The 17,119-nt window shown below is 34.9% G+C and overlaps 1 protein-coding gene across 1 annotated transcript; it reads left to right on the top strand.

Annotated features, from left to right (window-relative positions):
- Window positions 1–8,517: 8,517 nt before the first annotated feature.
- On the top strand, window positions 8,518–14,607 carry LOC116630013 (UDP-glucuronosyltransferase 2B10-like). Its single transcript, XM_032400495.1, is given in 4 exon segments — window positions 8,518–8,732; window positions 10,625–10,724; window positions 11,800–12,019; window positions 14,301–14,607. Coding segments are annotated over 4 exon segments (744 nt in total). The 5' UTR covers window positions 8,518–8,588; the 3' UTR covers window positions 14,581–14,607.
- The last annotated feature ends 2,512 nt before the right edge of the window (window positions 14,608–17,119 follow it).

Raw genomic sequence — 17,119 nt, 5'->3', positions numbered from 1 at the left:
GGTGCAACCACCATGGAAAACACTATGGAGGTTCCTTAAAATATTAAAAATAGAACTATCATATGACCCAGCTACCCAAGGAAATGAAATCACTATCTCAAAAAGGTATCTGCACTCCCCTTTATTTTGGCATTATTTACAATAGCCATAACATAGGAACATTCTAAGTGTCCATCAATGATGAATGGATAAAAAAATATGGTATATATATATATATATATATATATATATATATACACCTAGAAATATTATACAATCATAAAAAAAGAAAGAAATCCTGCCATTTGTGACAACATGAATGGACTTCGAGGGCATCATGCTAAGTGAAATAAATCAGAGAAGACAAATACTGTATGATCTCTTTTATATGTGAAATAAAAAAAATAAAAAAAACTGAACTCCTAGCAATGGAGAACAGACTGGTGGTTGTCAAAGCTGGAGTTTGGGGGAAATGGGTGAAGGTGGTCAAAAAGTACAAACTTTTAGTTATAACATAAATAAGATCTGGGGATGTAATATACAGCATGTTGACTATAGTTAATGACATTGTATTGTATATTTGAAAGTAGTTAAGAGAGTAGATCTTAAAAGTTCCCATCACAAGAAAAAAATTATACCTATATGAGGTGATGGATGTTAACTGAATTTATAGTAATCAACTCACAATACATATACCAAATTATTAAGTGGTATACCCTACAGTGTTATATGCTAATATATCTCAGTAAAACTGGAAAACAGATTTTTAAAACACAGAAACTAGAAAAAAAAAGAGCAAACAAAACCCAAAGCTAGTAGAAGAAAGAAAATAACAAAGATTAGAGTTGGAATACCAAAAAATACAGAATAACAATAAAGCAAAAGAACAGAACCAAAATTTGGTTCTTCCCAAATATCAACAAAATTAATAAACCTTTAGCTGGATGGACACCCAAAAAAAAAGACTCACATTTCTAAAATAAGAAATGAGATTGGAGATATTACTACCAACCTTAGGCAAATAAAAAGGATCATAAGAGAATACTAATACAAACTGTATGCCAACAATGAGATAACTAGGTGAAATGGACAAATCACTAGAAAAACATGAACTATGAAATAACTCAAGTAGAACAGAAAATCTGAATAGACCCATAACAACAGAAAGAGGGACTGAATTAGTAATCAAAAAACTATCACAAAGGAAATCCCAGGTCCAGATGGATTCTACCAAGAATTTAAAGAAAAATTAATATCGTTTCTTTTTAAAAATCTTCCAAAAAATACAAGAAGAGAAAACACACTATACTAAATAAAACATGATACTAAAACCAAACAAGGACATCACAAGAAAACTACAGACCAATATCCCTTATGAATATACATAGAAATCCTCAACAAAATGCTAACAAACCAAATCCTTAACCATATAAAAAGAATTATACACACACAAAAAAGTGGTATTAATCCCACAAAGCAAAGTGGCTTTAACATCTGAAAGATCAATTAATATAATATCACATACCAACAGAATAAAAGACAAAATTGCATGATCTTAATAAATAAAAACAAATTCATTGTTATTTCATGAGCTCCAACAACCTTCATGATAATACTACTCAGTAAACTAGGAATAGAATTGAACTTCCTCAAACTGAAAAAAAGCACCTACAAAACACCCATGCCAGCGTTAATGGTGAAAGACTTAAATGCTTTCTTTCATAGATAAGGAAAAAGACAAGAAAAGCCACTCTCTTCACTTCTGTTCAATGTGTTATGTAGGTACTAAGCTAAGACATTAGACAAGAATGTGAAATAAAATAAATCCTAATTTGAAATGAAGAAACAAATTTATCCCTATTGGCAGATGACATGATCTTATGTAGAGAAAATCTAAAGGGTGCCACTAAAATAATATTAGATCAAAACACAAACTAAGCAAGTTTTCAGGATACAAGATCAATATACAGAAATCAACCACATTTCTAAACATTTGTAATGACCACTCCAAAATAAAATTAAGAAAACAATTCCATTTACAATACCATCCACAAGAATAAAATACAAATAAATTTAACAAAAGAAATTCAAAACTCATACTGTTGAAAACTCTAAAGTATTGTGAAAGGAAATTAAAAAAGATCTAAGTCACTTCCTGATTTCAAAGCCAGCTACCAATCTACAGCACTCAAGAGTGTGTTATAGGCAAAGGGATAGACATAGATCTTTGGAATTGATTTTACAATCCAGAATAAATTCTTCGGGGAAAATTAATTATCCACATGTAAAAGAATGAAATTGGACCCCCCTACCTCAAACCATATACAAAAATTAACTCAAAATGGATAAAAAAATCTAATGTAAGACGGAATAATCATTTTAAAAGCTCAAAATAGAAAACATGGGGGCAATATTTGTAACCTTGGATTTAACAATGGTTTCTTAGGTATAAACACTAAGAGCACAAGCAACCAAATTAAATTTATATTAGTGGGACTTCATCAAAATTAAAACTTTGTGCTTCAACGGATACCACCAAGAAAGTAAAAAACAAAACAAAACAAAAACCAACACACAGAATTGGAGAATATATTTGCAAATCATGTCTGATAATGAGCTTGTACTGAAAACACATAAAGAACTCCTACAACTCAATAATAAGACAAATAATCCAATCAAAAATGAGCAAAATATCTAAAAGAAATTTCTACATGGAAGATACACAAATAGCCAATAAGCACATGAAAAAGATGCTCAACATCATTAGGCATCAGGGAAATAGAAGTCAAAACCACAATAAGATACAACCTCATGCCCAGTAGCATAGCTGTAAACAAAAAGACAAATAATAACTAGTGTTGGCAAGAATATGGGGAAATTAAAATCCTTATATATTGCTTCTGGGAATTAAAAATGGTACAGCCACTTTGGAAAACAGTTTGCAAATTCCTCATAATGTAGATTTAATTATATGAATAAAGATTAGAATGAAAACATACAAATTTTAGCATAATGTCCTCAAGATCCATCAATATCGTCACAAATGGCACTTAGGTTGTTTCCACTGGTTGTTGTAAATAATCAACAAACATGGGAGTGCATATATCTTGTCAATATCCTGTTTTTCTTTGAGTATATACTCAGAAGTGGAATTGCTGGGTTATAGGGTAGATCTATTTTTAGTTTTTGTGGAATCTCCATATTGTTTATCATTAGTGGCTGAATCAATTTACACTCCCATATACAGTGTACAAGGATACCCTTTTCTCCACATCCTCGCCAACACTTACCACTTCCTAATAATAGCCATTCTAACAGGCATGAGGTGAATATATCATTGTGGTTTTGATTCAAATTTCCCTAATGATTAGTGATGCTGAGCATCTTTTCATGTACCTGTTGGCCATTTGGATGTCTTCTTTGGAAAAATGTCTATGTAGTTCCTCTGCCCATTTTTTAATCAGATTGTTTGTTTTTTGTAATTGGGTTGTAGGAGTTCCTTATATATTTTTTATATTAGCCCCCTTATCCAATGTATGGTTTGCAAAAATTGTCTCCCATTCTGCAGGTTGCTTTTTCATTTTGTTGTCTCTTTTGCTGTGTGAAAGCTATTAAGTTTGATGTAGTCCCACTTTTTGGTTTTGCTTTTGTTGTTTGTGGTTTTGGTCTCAGGTCCAAAAACATCACTGTCAAGACCAATGTCAAAGAATTTCTTCCCAATGTTTCCTTTTAGGAGTGTTATGGTATTAGATCTTATGTTTAAGTCTCTGATATATTCAGGTTAATTTTTGTGAGTGGTGTAAAATAGGGGTCCAATTTCATTTTTCTGCATGTATATGCGGTTTTCCTAACACCATTCACTGAAGAGATCATCCTTTCCCCATTGGGTAGTCTTGGCTCCCTTGCTGAATATTAGTTGAACATATATGCAGAGTTTGATTCTGGACTATTGGTTTTTGTTTTTTGTTTTTTGTTTTTTTTTTGAGAGAGAGAGAGAACACACACACACTCTGTGGGGAGAGGCAGAGGGAGAGAGAATCCTCCAGCAGACTCCTCGCTGAGCACGGAGCCTGACACAGGGCTTGATCCCAGGACCCTGAGATCATGACTTGAGTCAAAATCAAGAGCCAGCCGTTTCCACCAACTGAGCCACCCAGGTGCCCCTGGACTCTTGTATTTTGTTCTACTGGTCTATGTGTCTGTTTTTATGTAGGTCCCATATTGTTTTAGTTACTATAGCTTTGTAATAGTTTGAAATCAGGGAGTGTGGAGACTTCGGTTTTGTTCTTCTTTCGGAGGGTTGCATTGCCTATTTGCAGTCTTTTGTGGTTTCATGCCAGTTTTAGGATTGTTCTATTTCTGTGAAGAATGTCATTGATTTATTTTTTATTCATTTTTTTTAGAGAGAGCGAGCATGAGTTGGGGGGGGGGGGGGAAGAGGCAGAGGGAGAGGGAAAGAAAGAGTCTTAAGCAGGCTCCAAGCTCAGCACAGAGCCCAAAACAGGGCTCCATCTCAAGACCCTGAGATCATGACCCAAGCCAAAATCAAGAGTCAGACCCTTAACTGACTGAGCCCCCCAGGTGCTCCTGTCATTGACATTTTGATAGGGATTGCACTGAATCTATGGCTGGCTTTAGGTAATGTGGACATTTTAGCAATATTTTCTTTGCATCCATGAACATGGGATATCTTTCCACTTGTGTCTTCTATTTTTTCCCCACAATGTCTCGTAGTTTTTTTGTACAGACCTTTCACTTCTTTGGTTAAATTTTTTTTTTCCTTTGGTTAAATTTACACCTAGATATTTGTTTTTGATGCTCTTGTGAATAGCACAGTATTTATTTTTCAGATGTTTCATTATTGGTGTGTAAAAGTGCACCTGATTTCTGTATGTCAATTTTATATCTGCAACTTTACTAAATTAGTTGATTAGTTCCAACAGTTTCTTTGGGTGAGTTTTTGGAATTTTCTATATACAAAATCATATCATCTGCAAATAAACACAATCTTACTCTTTTCCAATTGGATGCCTTTTATTTCTTATCTTGCCTACTTGCTCTAGTTAGGACTTCTAGTACTATATTGAATAAGAGTGTCAGGAGTGGCATATTTATCTTCTTCCTGATCTTAGAGGAAAAGCTTCCAATTTTTCACCATTTAATATAATGTTACTTGTGGGTTTGCCATATATAACCTTTATTATGTTGAGGTGTGTTCTTTCTATACCCAATATGTTGAGGGTTTTTATAATGAAAAGATGCTGTATTCTGTCAAATCCTTTTTTGCCTCTATTGAGAGGATCATGTTATTTTTGTCTTTCATTCTACTAATGTGATGTATTACTGTGATTGATTTCCATGTTGAACCATCCTTGTATCCCAGGAATAAATCCCACCTGGTTATGGTGTATAATCCTTTTAGTATGGTCTTGAATTCAGTTTGCTAATATTTTGTTGAGAATTTTTGTATCTATATTGATCAGGGATATTGATTTATAGTTTTCTTTCTTGTGTCCTTATTTGGCTTTAGTATCAGGGTAATGCTGGCCTCGGAGAAGGATTTTGGAAGTGCTCCCTCCTCTTCAAGTTTTTGGAAGAATTTGAGAAGGACTAGCATTAATTTTTCTTTATATGTTTGGTAGAATTCACCAGTGAAGTGGTCTGTTCCTGGGGAATTTCTGTGTTGGGAGGTTTTTGATTACCGATTCAATCTCTTTATTCATTATTGGTTTGTTCAAATGTCTACTTCTTCATTATTCAGTCTTGGTAGGTTGTGTTTTTCTAGTAATTTATCCATTTCTTCTAGGTTATCTAACCTGTTGGCATATAATTGTTCATAGTAGTCTTTTATGATCCTACGCATTTCTGTATTACCAATTATAATGTCTCCTCTCATATTTCTAATTTTGAGTTTTTTTCTATCTAAAAGGTTTGTCAACTTTATCTTTTCAAAAAGAGAGAAAAATAAATACTATATGATATCACTTATATGTGGAATCATGAATGGTTATGGCGGTTATCAGGAGCTAACCATCCTGGCAAGTGGGGTAATAGGAGACATACTGTTTAAGGGTACAAACTTGCAACTAGCAGTAATAAGTCTTAGGGAGCTGATGCACAGTATAGTGAATACAAAAATAATGTATTAGAATCCTCAAACTTGCTAAGAGACTAGATCTTAATTACCCTAACCACAAAAAGGAAATAATTATGTGACATGATAGAGATGCTATAATTACGATGAAAATCATATTACAATATATAAATGTATGAGGTCAACATGTTGTGCACCTTAAGTTGCACAATGTTATATATATTTTTCAATTAAAAAAAAAGAAAGCAAATTCTAAACCAGGCATATCCCCAGGTAGACAGCATGAGTAAATCTTATTTCCTTTTTTGCAATTTTTACTTTCGCAAATTTTCTTGCAATAAGCTTATTTTCATAAGGATGTCAGGGAATGAGAACAACCAGTCCATATCAGTGATTAATCTGCAGAAAATCTATTAGTATAATACTATAGGGAACTATCTTCCACAGCATGGATGAAGAAGCTTTAGGCCAATGAAACAAAACACTGAAAATAGGTAATCTTAACTGTTGCTACAAGTCACTGGAATCACACACACTATACCAGGATGCACTATGTGAGTCATAGGAAAATTCAGTATATTAAAATTAATGCCATCAGGGTGGAATTATACTTTTGAAGAATGCTCTACAAAATATAGTATACAAGACTACTGAAGTTTGAAAACTGTTTCCTTTCTCTGTAAAAATGATTTTGAAAAGTTTTATGACAATGATTAGGATGAGAAAGTATAGCTTTTATATTGGAAAGCTAGATCATTATGTTCCAGAGAGAAAAAAATAGATGATGGAGGATGGAGGATGGGAAGGCAAGGCAAGGCAAAAACGTAAAGGCAAAAAGGCAAAAAGGCACAGGCCAGGCAAGGCAAGGCAAGGGAAGGGAGGGAGAAAGGATAAGCATATAGTTTTGATCAGGTATCCAGGAAACTACATTTTCCCCCCTTTGGAAGGAAAGTACACTGAACAATGTGGAGTTATTCTAGCATAGAAAGTAATATATATATATTTTTTAATTGGCATGGATCAGGGACAAGACAAAATATCTCTGAAACAATTCCAGGCAAACACATCTTCACCAGGAGCTTTATCTAGTCTGAGCTACTCAGGAGGGTGACCACAGCTCTGCTGTGGTGCAAGTGCTCCCTGGGACCCTCACTGTGGTGATGACTAGGGCCCCGCCCCTCACTGCCAGTCACACAAAGCACATTCTAATGAGACATCAATTTTACAGTATGATTTCAGGGCAAAGGCTATCATATGTAAACAAACCCGCAATACTGTTACTCAAAAAAGGTAACTACACAATATATTTCTGGGTTATAAAGAAGACTTGTAGGATGGTTTCATAGAAATTCCAAACTATAATACGACACTCCTCAATGTCAGCAATTAGTAATTTAGGGAGAGAGTTTGGGAAATTTTGACAAAGTCTAAGGTAAGGCATAAAGGATTATAGGCCTGAGTTAATGTTATAAAGTTATCTTAATCATAAGTAACATTTTCTTAGTGCTCATAGTCAGGGAAATGAAATACTAATGACTAAAATAATACTGCAGAAAACCTGTCTGGAATAAAAACAAATGATTTAGTAGAACTATAACAATAAAGAATTAAAATTAACTTAAGATCCTGCTGTGTGGCCTACTTCCAAGAATCTACCATTGTAATTAATAACATTATTGATAGAGTCTGGGTATACTGTCTATTATTGTCTAAAAGTATCTCCCCCTCACTATTGTGCACAGGCTCTATTTCATTTCTTGCCTACACACACACTCATTTGCACAAATATACATAATAGAAGGAACTGACCTCATGCACACATTTCTTTCCCAAGGACCTGAGGGATTAGGTCTGTTAATAAAACAGCCACTATTGAAAACAATAAGGAGTTTCCTCAAAAAATTAAAACAGAATTACATGATCCCCCCATTCCACTTCTGAGTATATATCCAAAAGAATTGAAATCAGGATCCAGATGAGATATTTGCAGACCCATGTTCACAGCAGCACTATTAAGTGCCAAGAGGCCAAAGCAACCCAAGTGGCCATCAACAGATTAATAAACAAAATGTGGTAAATACAATGGAATATTTCTCAGCCTTTAGAAGGAAAGAAATTCAACATCTGTCACAACATGGACAAAGTTGTTGTGAGTGAAATGAGTCAGTCACAAAAAGACAAATACTATACAATTCAACTTACATGAGGTATCTAGACTTGTCAAATTCATAGAAACAGAAAGTAGAATGAGGATTGCCAAGGGCTGAGAAAAAGGGAAATAGAGTTCTTTTAATAGGTATAGACTTCCAGTTTTAGAAGATAAAAAAGTTCTGAAGATTGATTGCACAATACACTTACTGAGTACATTTAGGTACAATTAAGATGGTAAAATTTATATATATTTTACGATTTAAAAAAAAACAGATGCTACTTTAATTCCTGATTATATCTGATTTTCTCTATTTGTTTATAGTAATCCTTTCAACAGTGCTTGCTTTGCTGTTCCTCTTTTGTGATGGAGCAAATTCTTTCTTCACAGGAAACGGAAGAGTTTGCCCAGAGCTCTGGAGAAAATGGTACTGTGGTTTTCACTCTGGGGTCAATGGTCAGTAACATGACAGAAGAAAGAGCCAATGTGATTGCATCAGCTCTTGCCAAATTCCACAAAAGGTAGATAAAATACCTTTTAGTGAACAGCTACTTCATGGTCAAACTCTCTAAAAGTTTTGATTACAAACATTTCCTGCAAGAAAGGTAAACTATTACATCTACAATTTATCTCAGATATCAGTTTAAAAACCAAAATATACATGGCAGATGCTGTAGTAGTACAGAGGGTATATTTTATTGACGATAACTTTGACATTAAAACTGTGAGATTATATATATATATATACATACACACATACATACACACACACACACACACACACACATATGAGGTGCAGTATGAAATTTTGGTATTATAATGGTACTGTGGACAGGTACAAAAATCTCCAAATTTTGCTTTGTCATTTGTTCCTTTTCGATGAAGGATTCCTGAGGGCACTGTACACACTATAGATGTTACCAGGAAAAAGTTAAACTTTAATAGTAGCTGTACCAGCACAATGTTAAGCAATACTGATAAAAATCTGAATGCACCATGCAGTTTTTGCACTTTCCATGTAATCCTGGCCTCTTTTATTTCCCCTAAACTTCGGATAGGCCTATTCAGTGTGCTTTTCAGGGTGCTATTCAGAGAAAGGATAGCCAGAGCTCACCACGCTGTGTCCGGGTGTCCAAGCAAGCTACAATGATTTAGAGAAAGAAAAATCGGTCTGTCCCAGTTGAATGGGCCCTACCAAAGTCTGAAATGGGAAGGTAAAAGATAAAGGGTGGAGATGGGTCCTGTCCTTGAGGTGAACCCTGGCCTCAAATGGACTCTGCTTCTAATCAATCAGATTACTGCTCCTGATTGAGGAAGAAGGGAAAAAAGGGGTCAGGCAGAAAGAAGACTGGCATGAAAAGGGCTCAGATGCCTCCTCCATAAAATATATTAGTTTTTACTAATATATAAATAACTTTTCTTATCTGATAGAATCTTCACCTAATCACCTATGTTAATTTTTTGCTGAGAATCTAAAGTTACTTTATATTCACATAACAAATAGAAATTAAACACTAATAAATCATAATCCAGTTTATGGGGATTGCTTGGGAATTCCAAAGTCGACACCAGATTTTGGTACCTGCATAGGCAATGCTATGTGCCTTTTTTGAAGTGTTAAAAGTCAGCTGAATAAATTTTAGCATTCCGATTTTGGAATTTTTTCAACATCCATGTTGTTATTTGTAAATTATCAACAAGCTCTTTCTAAATCAAAAGAATTTCCAAACCTAGCAATAGTGGTAATACTCTAGGTTCATGTCAAAAATTATCAACTGAAATTTTTCTTGGAGGTATTGCTTAACAATTTATAATCTAAAAGAAGTTATACTTACTTCCTAAGCAGAATTAATAAATTATAAGGAAACACAAATACTTCTCACAAGCACCTGATTGCATAGATTAGCCTTTTTGTACATCAAAAAATGTAAAACTCCAATATAAGAACTTGAGAAACAGGTGGATATAAGTAAATTCCCTTCTGTGACAATTAAAAAGAAATACAGGTTAGTATTTAAGTTTAGAAAACAAGAGTTAGTATATATAGCAAAATAAATGTATAGATTAATTTGCCACTGTTTTCTGTACTAGAATCATGATTGCCTAACAATTTCTTAAATATATGAATTTGTTATTGATAATCTATGCCACTATGATTTGTCCATGCCACGATGTGTGAAATGCCATGACTTTATTCCATATCTGAACATAAAAAAATAGGTACATGTTATATGAGCATTTCTATTACATCAGTGTTTTATTGGTTCTCATTACCTAACACCTCCTCTCCTCACTTCCTCAGCTGTCATATGGAAGGCATTTAACTGGATGTCTTTAGATCTCTCTAGAATTCTAATATGCTGTAAAACTTTGAAGTTCAACTCATAGAATAGGTATTTTCTTTACCCCAACAGGTTCTATGGAGATTTGATGGCAAGAAACCACAAACCTTAGGACCCAACACTCAGCTGTATAAGTGGATCCCCCAAAATGACCTTCTTGGTATGACTCTGGAGAACAAATACTGCAAACATGAGTAACAGCTGATAACAGCTGAGCAGAGCGATAGCTCAACAAAAAACGAATTTATTGAGCATTTACTATTGAAATACTAATAAAACAAAACTTAAGTTATTTGTATTATTTCTAGTCCTAGGAAAAAATATAAAAGTTAGCATTTTATTACATACAGTCACATTCCTTATGGCCAGAATCAAAATACCTTTATTTCAGGTATAATTACTTCTCACAGGTGAATTTTTCAATAACAACCTAAATTGTTGCTCTCTTTGAATTCTCTCCTTATACCTATCTTTCTCCTACTTGCAGAGGTACTTCAAATGCTATTGAAAAAGAATAGCTCTTCTATTGCCAGCAGTTCTCCATTTTCTATAGGAAAAAATCTACAGTATTTTTCATTAATAACACATTTTATGATTAAATGTAGCTTCTCCTTCCTCTGGTTCCAGTGCCACCACCATCACTCTTCCTGCAACCCTGACACACCCTATGTATCAGACTCAATGACTTCACTATTTCTTTAAGAGAATGTTTCTAACATGCCCCCCTCTTTTTGCACATGTTCTTTTTTTTTTTTTTTAAGATTTTATTTATTTATTTGACAGAGAGAGGCACAGTGAGAGAAGGAACACAAGCAGGGGGAGTGGGGGAGGGAGAAGCAGACTCCCCGCTGAGCAGGGAGCCCGATGTGGGGCTGGATCCCAGGACCCCGGGATCATGACCTGAGCTGAAGGCAGACAATTAACGGACTGAGCCACCCAGGCGCCCCACATGCTGTTTCTTTTTATCCAAAATGTTCTTTCAATTTGTTCGCCTGCCAATCTTGTATTCATTTTTGAAGTCAAACACACCACTTCTTTAATGTAATTTTCATCTACCTCTCTAGAAGACTTACATGCTTCTTGCTCTGAGTTCTGAAAGTAATTTAAATGCAGTTTCACATGTATAATAATGTTATCTAAAAAAAGAAAAACACTGCCTCTAGATTCAGTGCATTACAATGTTCATTTCTCATTTTAAAGATATAATAATTTTAGTGAAATTCACTCAATCCTAGGTCATCCAAAAACCAAAGCCTTTGTAACTCATGGTGGAGCCAATGGCATCTATGAGGCGATCCACCACGGGATCCCCATGGTGGGCATTCCTTTGTTTGCGGATCAACCTGATAACATTGCTCACATGAAGGCCAAGGGAGCAGCTGTTAGTTTGAACTTGAACACAGTGTCAAGTACAGATTTGCTCAGTGCATTGACGACTGTCATTAATGATCCTTCGTGAGTACAATTTTTTTTTTTTTTACTAGATACTATTTCTAGAGAGATGCTCATATGAAAGCCAGGCAGGAAGCAATGAGTCCAAATAGGAAAACAATTATGACTAAGATTTGCTCAATGTTTTGAAGACCACCATCAATAATCCATTGTGTCAGAGTAAGTTTTTTTTGGTAGTTTTAGGGAAAAAGTCTGTAAGACGTTTAAGGATAGTAAAGAAATTTTTGACATAATCAATAAAAAGAATCACCAATATGGTTAACAGAAAGATTAAGAGGAAGCATTGAGAATGAGGTTGAAGCAGGGAACCATGAATGCTACAACAGTACTAATTTGCACAATTACGACTTTCAGCGTAACTCACCAACTGTTTTAAACTCTTCTAAAATGGTTTAATTTCTGTAAACCAGCATGATGTTAATAATCTCAAATTCCCATTAAACACTTCCAAAATTTTCTATGCTAATATTTTGATCCCATCACTGATAAACGATAAATAACTACAACTTTCAAATTTATCCAATTAAAACTTTGTGAATACTACTTATAAATGCAGTTATATTCTTAGTAATTTTGGTTATGCTTGTTTTTGTTTTGAAAGAACTATAAAATCAAAAAGTAATTGATTTGGAAGAGATCTATTGGAATATTCCTGTTTTTTATTTTTTTTTAAGATTTTATTTATTTGACAGAGAGAAGCACAGTGAGAGAGGGAACACAAGCAGGGGAGTGGGAGAGAAGCAGGCTTCCCACTGAGCAGGGAGCCTGATGCAGGGCTCAATTCCAGGACTCTGCGATCATGACCTGAGCCGAAGGCAGATGCTTAACGACTGAGCCACCCAGGTGCCCCTAGAATATTCCTGTTTAAAAGCCAAATTTTCTGGACCAGAAATATTTGGTTTCCAAATTATTTCAGTATATACATTAATTTGCTATACTCTTCCTATTATTACTAATATCATAATTAAGTATATGTTTCCCCTTTTTTTTTCATGACTTTAAAAATAAAATTTTGTGAATGTTTGGTTATAATATCACAGGGGACATCTGCATTTTAAAAGTAATGTTAATTTTAATTTAGCCCAACTATTATTCATCCTAAATAAACACCATGGGAAGCACATTTTTGTTTTTTGTTTGTTTTTTTAAGGATACCTTTGACCTGGCAGTTTTATGTAAAAGCATATCTTTCTAAAATTGATGTCTTTTTACATTTTTTAATTCTTAATAAGGTAAAGCTGAACCCCCAAAATGAAGAAAATTTATTAGTGGATATGTATTGAATGTTTATGATATTGGTACACACTGTACTAAGTTCTTTGTACGGATTAAGTAACTTCATTATAGTTGTTCCCTACTGTATTACAGATAGGTTTCAGGATTACTTCTCTCCTCTCAAAAACCCTGTGGTGCTCTCACCGTGGTTTTCACAGGACAGAGACAGAAGTTACCTCCATGGTTGTTGCTACAGTGCCATAGCACGTTGTGATCTAAAGTTTGTAAGCCCTCTTCATTAATCCTTCTTCTTTCCGTTAGTCCATAATCATTTCAACAGTAGAAACAAATGCAACTGGCAATGCCTGCAAGAGAAATGTTGAGCACTCTCCATATTCTAAAATGACAATACTAACAAGAAAAACCACAATACCAAATACAAATGGAGTCTCTAAATGATAAGGACATCTCCAAGAATCAATACATTATTCCTCAAAATCATCAGATTAAGAAAGGTACTATTCCTATCCATTCAAAAATGAAAAACTGAGAAACAGAAATGATAAAAAAGCAAAGTGTCAGAGTCAAGACTCAAACCAACACAATCCATTCCACACTTACAACCACTAATCACTGTTATCAAGTCAATACCAGCTCTTGATCAGCTCTGCCCAGACATGTCCCCGAACCTCCCATGGATTTTGTCTCCTATCTCTGGATTATGATAGTATTTTGAAACTTGCTTACCAGATCTATTAACAACTCCTTACTGGATAATTCAAAATTTGCATGTCAAAATCATGTAATTTTTTTTTTTTTTTGCCTTAGGGACTTAACTCATTCCACTTTCTAAGCTAGAAATAACTTGTCATCTCCCAACTTTTTTTTCTTCACAGTTTGAAATCCTAGACAGTCAACAAATTCCAGCCCATAAAGATCTCTATAATTGCCTCTAAAAAAAATAATAGAATTTTCTTCCAGTGTTATGTGGCACTCATTTTTACCATCCACATGAAAATTTCACTTATCTTTTCTACTTTGTTCTGTAAATCATTTGATTTTCTTTCAGCTATAAAGAAAATGTTATGTGGTTATCAACCATTCATCATGATCAGCTTATAAAGCCTCTGGATGGAGCAGTCTTCTGGATTGAGTTTGTCATTCGTCATAAAGGAGCCAAGTACCTACGCCCAGCTTCTTAAAACCTCACCTAGTTCCAGCACCACTCTTTGGATGTGATTGGGTTCCTACTGGCCTCTGTGGCAATTGTTACTTTCCTTGTCATAAAATGTTGCTTGTTTTGTTGTCAAAAGTTTAAGAATGGGGCGCCAGAGTGGCTCAGTCATTAAGCGTCTGCCTTAGGCTCAGATCATGACCCCGGGGTCCTGGGATGGAGCCCCACATCGGGTTCCCCGCTCTACGGAAAGCCTGCTTCTCCCTCTCCCACTCCCCCTGCTTGTGTTCCCTCTCTTGCTGTGTCTCTCTCTCCGTCAAATATATAAATAAAATCTTAAAAAAAAAAAAAAAGTTTAAGAAGGAAAAGAAAAAAAGGGAATAGACTTTTGAGACATAGTAGGCAAGTAAGCTAGCAAGCATAAGTAAGATCACTCCATTTAATTCAACCACTGTGGATCAAGTTGTGACAGATTCTCCTCCACATTTTATAAGACTTGTGCCTCACCCAAATATTTTACTCTTGGTTAAATATATTGTATTAGTTAATCCATTCTACCCTAAGGGGTAAATGATCCTATGTATTTTTTGACATCTACTTCCCTCAATATTCTTGTCATTATTCAATTCTGTTCATCAAACCAAAGAGACATACTACCTATAAAGATGGATTATATTCCATTTGCAATTCTCATTTTAAAAATCCTCAAATAATTCTACTTTAATACGGACATATATAATCTCATAACTGAAAGAAAAAAGACTCACTAGCGTTTTAGTCTGTGACTTAAGAAGCCTGATTATTTTTACCATGCATTGTCAGAAATATCTGCTGCATAAATAAAATCAAATAGAATACATGTGCCCCTGACAAAGAAAAACACAGCTGAATACTTGTTAAAGGTGGCAAGACAGAGGTTATTCATACTACTGTAGTAGGGAAGAGAGATTCCAGTATAAACTGAGTTTAACTCCAACTAAGACAAAGGTGACTGATGTTTTTAAAGGGAGAGCAATTGGGAACAAAAAAGAACTATAGACAAGTAAAAAGAGAAAGGAATAAAAAAGGGACTAGGGTCATATGATACATGTCTTTCTCTGATTGACTTATTTCGCTCAGCATAATACCCTCCAGTTCCATCCACGTCGTTGCAAATGGCAAGATTTCATTCTTTTTGATGGCTGCATAATATTCCATTGTAGATATATACCACATCTACTTTATCCATTCATCTGTCGATGGACATCTTGGCTCTTTCCACAGTTTGGCTATTGTGGACATTGCTGCTAGTGGTGGGGGGTGGGAGGGATGGGGTGGCTGGGTGACAGACATTGGGGAGGGTATGGGCTATGGTGAGCGCTGTGAAGTGTGCAAGACTGTTGAATCACAGATCTGTACCTCTGAAACAAATAATACATTATATGTTAAAAAAAAAAGAAGATAGCAGGAGGGGAAGAATGAAGGGGGGGAATCAGACGGGGAGACCAACCATGAGAGACTATGGACTCTGAAAAACAAACAGGGTTCTAGAGGGGAGGGGGGTGGGAGGATGGGTTAGCCTGGTAATGGGTATTAAAGAGGGCACGTTCTGCATGGAGCACTGGGTGTTATATGCAAACAATGAATCATGGAACACTACACCAAAAACTAATAATGTAATGTATGATGATTAACATAATTAAAAAAAACCCTAAAAAAAAGGGGGGGGGACTAGGGGGCTATGTGGAAATGGAAAATTACAGAAAGGAGTAAGTGGAAAATTACTGAAAATGGTTTGGCTAAGTGAGTTAGACAATGTATGTTTTGTTGTTTGGCAGGATCACATTTTCTTGAGCAAGGACTCAACACAGGAGGTGGGGCCATCTTTAAGGACACAAGCCATGACCTAAGTACAGATGGAAGAGAAGTTAAAGTTTGGTCAAGAGCCTTAGCACAGTAGACAAGTCCTTTGAGTTTATAGTTCACAACCCTCTTGAAATACAAAATATTCTTTCCTGTAAATTTCCTTTGTTACAGGAATTCTGAATGGTTCTAACTGGCTTCCTACCTAAAACTATGCAACCAGTAAAATCTTTCGTTGAAAGGACAAAAGATATTTTCCACACAAAGCCTTGGATATGTCTGAATTCCTGTTCTCACTTTATTGAACAACCTTTATAACTGGATAGTAAGACACGAAATAAAAGAATAGAAATGATAGGTGGGGCCCAGCAAGATTTAGTCCAATTCCTCTGGATTATAATGTTAGAAGATTCCCCTCCTCCTACAATAATCTCCCATTTTTTGGCCTTACCTTGTCAAGTCAGATATTTCCAACTCCTTTAATACATGGGATACTGAGGATATCAAAACAGAAACTTATATAACCTTTTTATTGATTCTTTTCTCACATCACATAGAAAAGCAAATTGCAGATGACATAAAGAGCCAAATATTTTGTGCAACAATTTTTAAAGTACATGCATAAGAAAGCATTTGAAATAGCAAAAAGGTCTCCAGCACTTGCCTTTAAATATTGGTAATAGAGCCTTTAGACTCAGAACACAACTTACAAAGTAAACCACAAAAAGAAAAAGCAAACCAAGTTAAGAGCAGCTCTTCTGCGTGACAAGAGATATATTTAAACAGTTGGATGGGAATGAGGCATTCTTAGCACTTTTGATTATATGGAGGAGATTTTTATAGCATTCCTCTATACAACAAAATTACTTTTA

Source organism: Phoca vitulina, unplaced genomic scaffold (assembly GCF_004348235.1).
Source record: "Phoca vitulina isolate PV1807 unplaced genomic scaffold, GSC_HSeal_1.0 scaffold3, whole genome shotgun sequence".
NCBI lineage: Eukaryota > Metazoa > Chordata > Mammalia > Carnivora > Phocidae > Phoca > Phoca vitulina.
The sequence above is the reverse complement of the archived record's forward strand: the minus strand, read 5'-3'. Positions and strand labels throughout refer to the sequence as shown.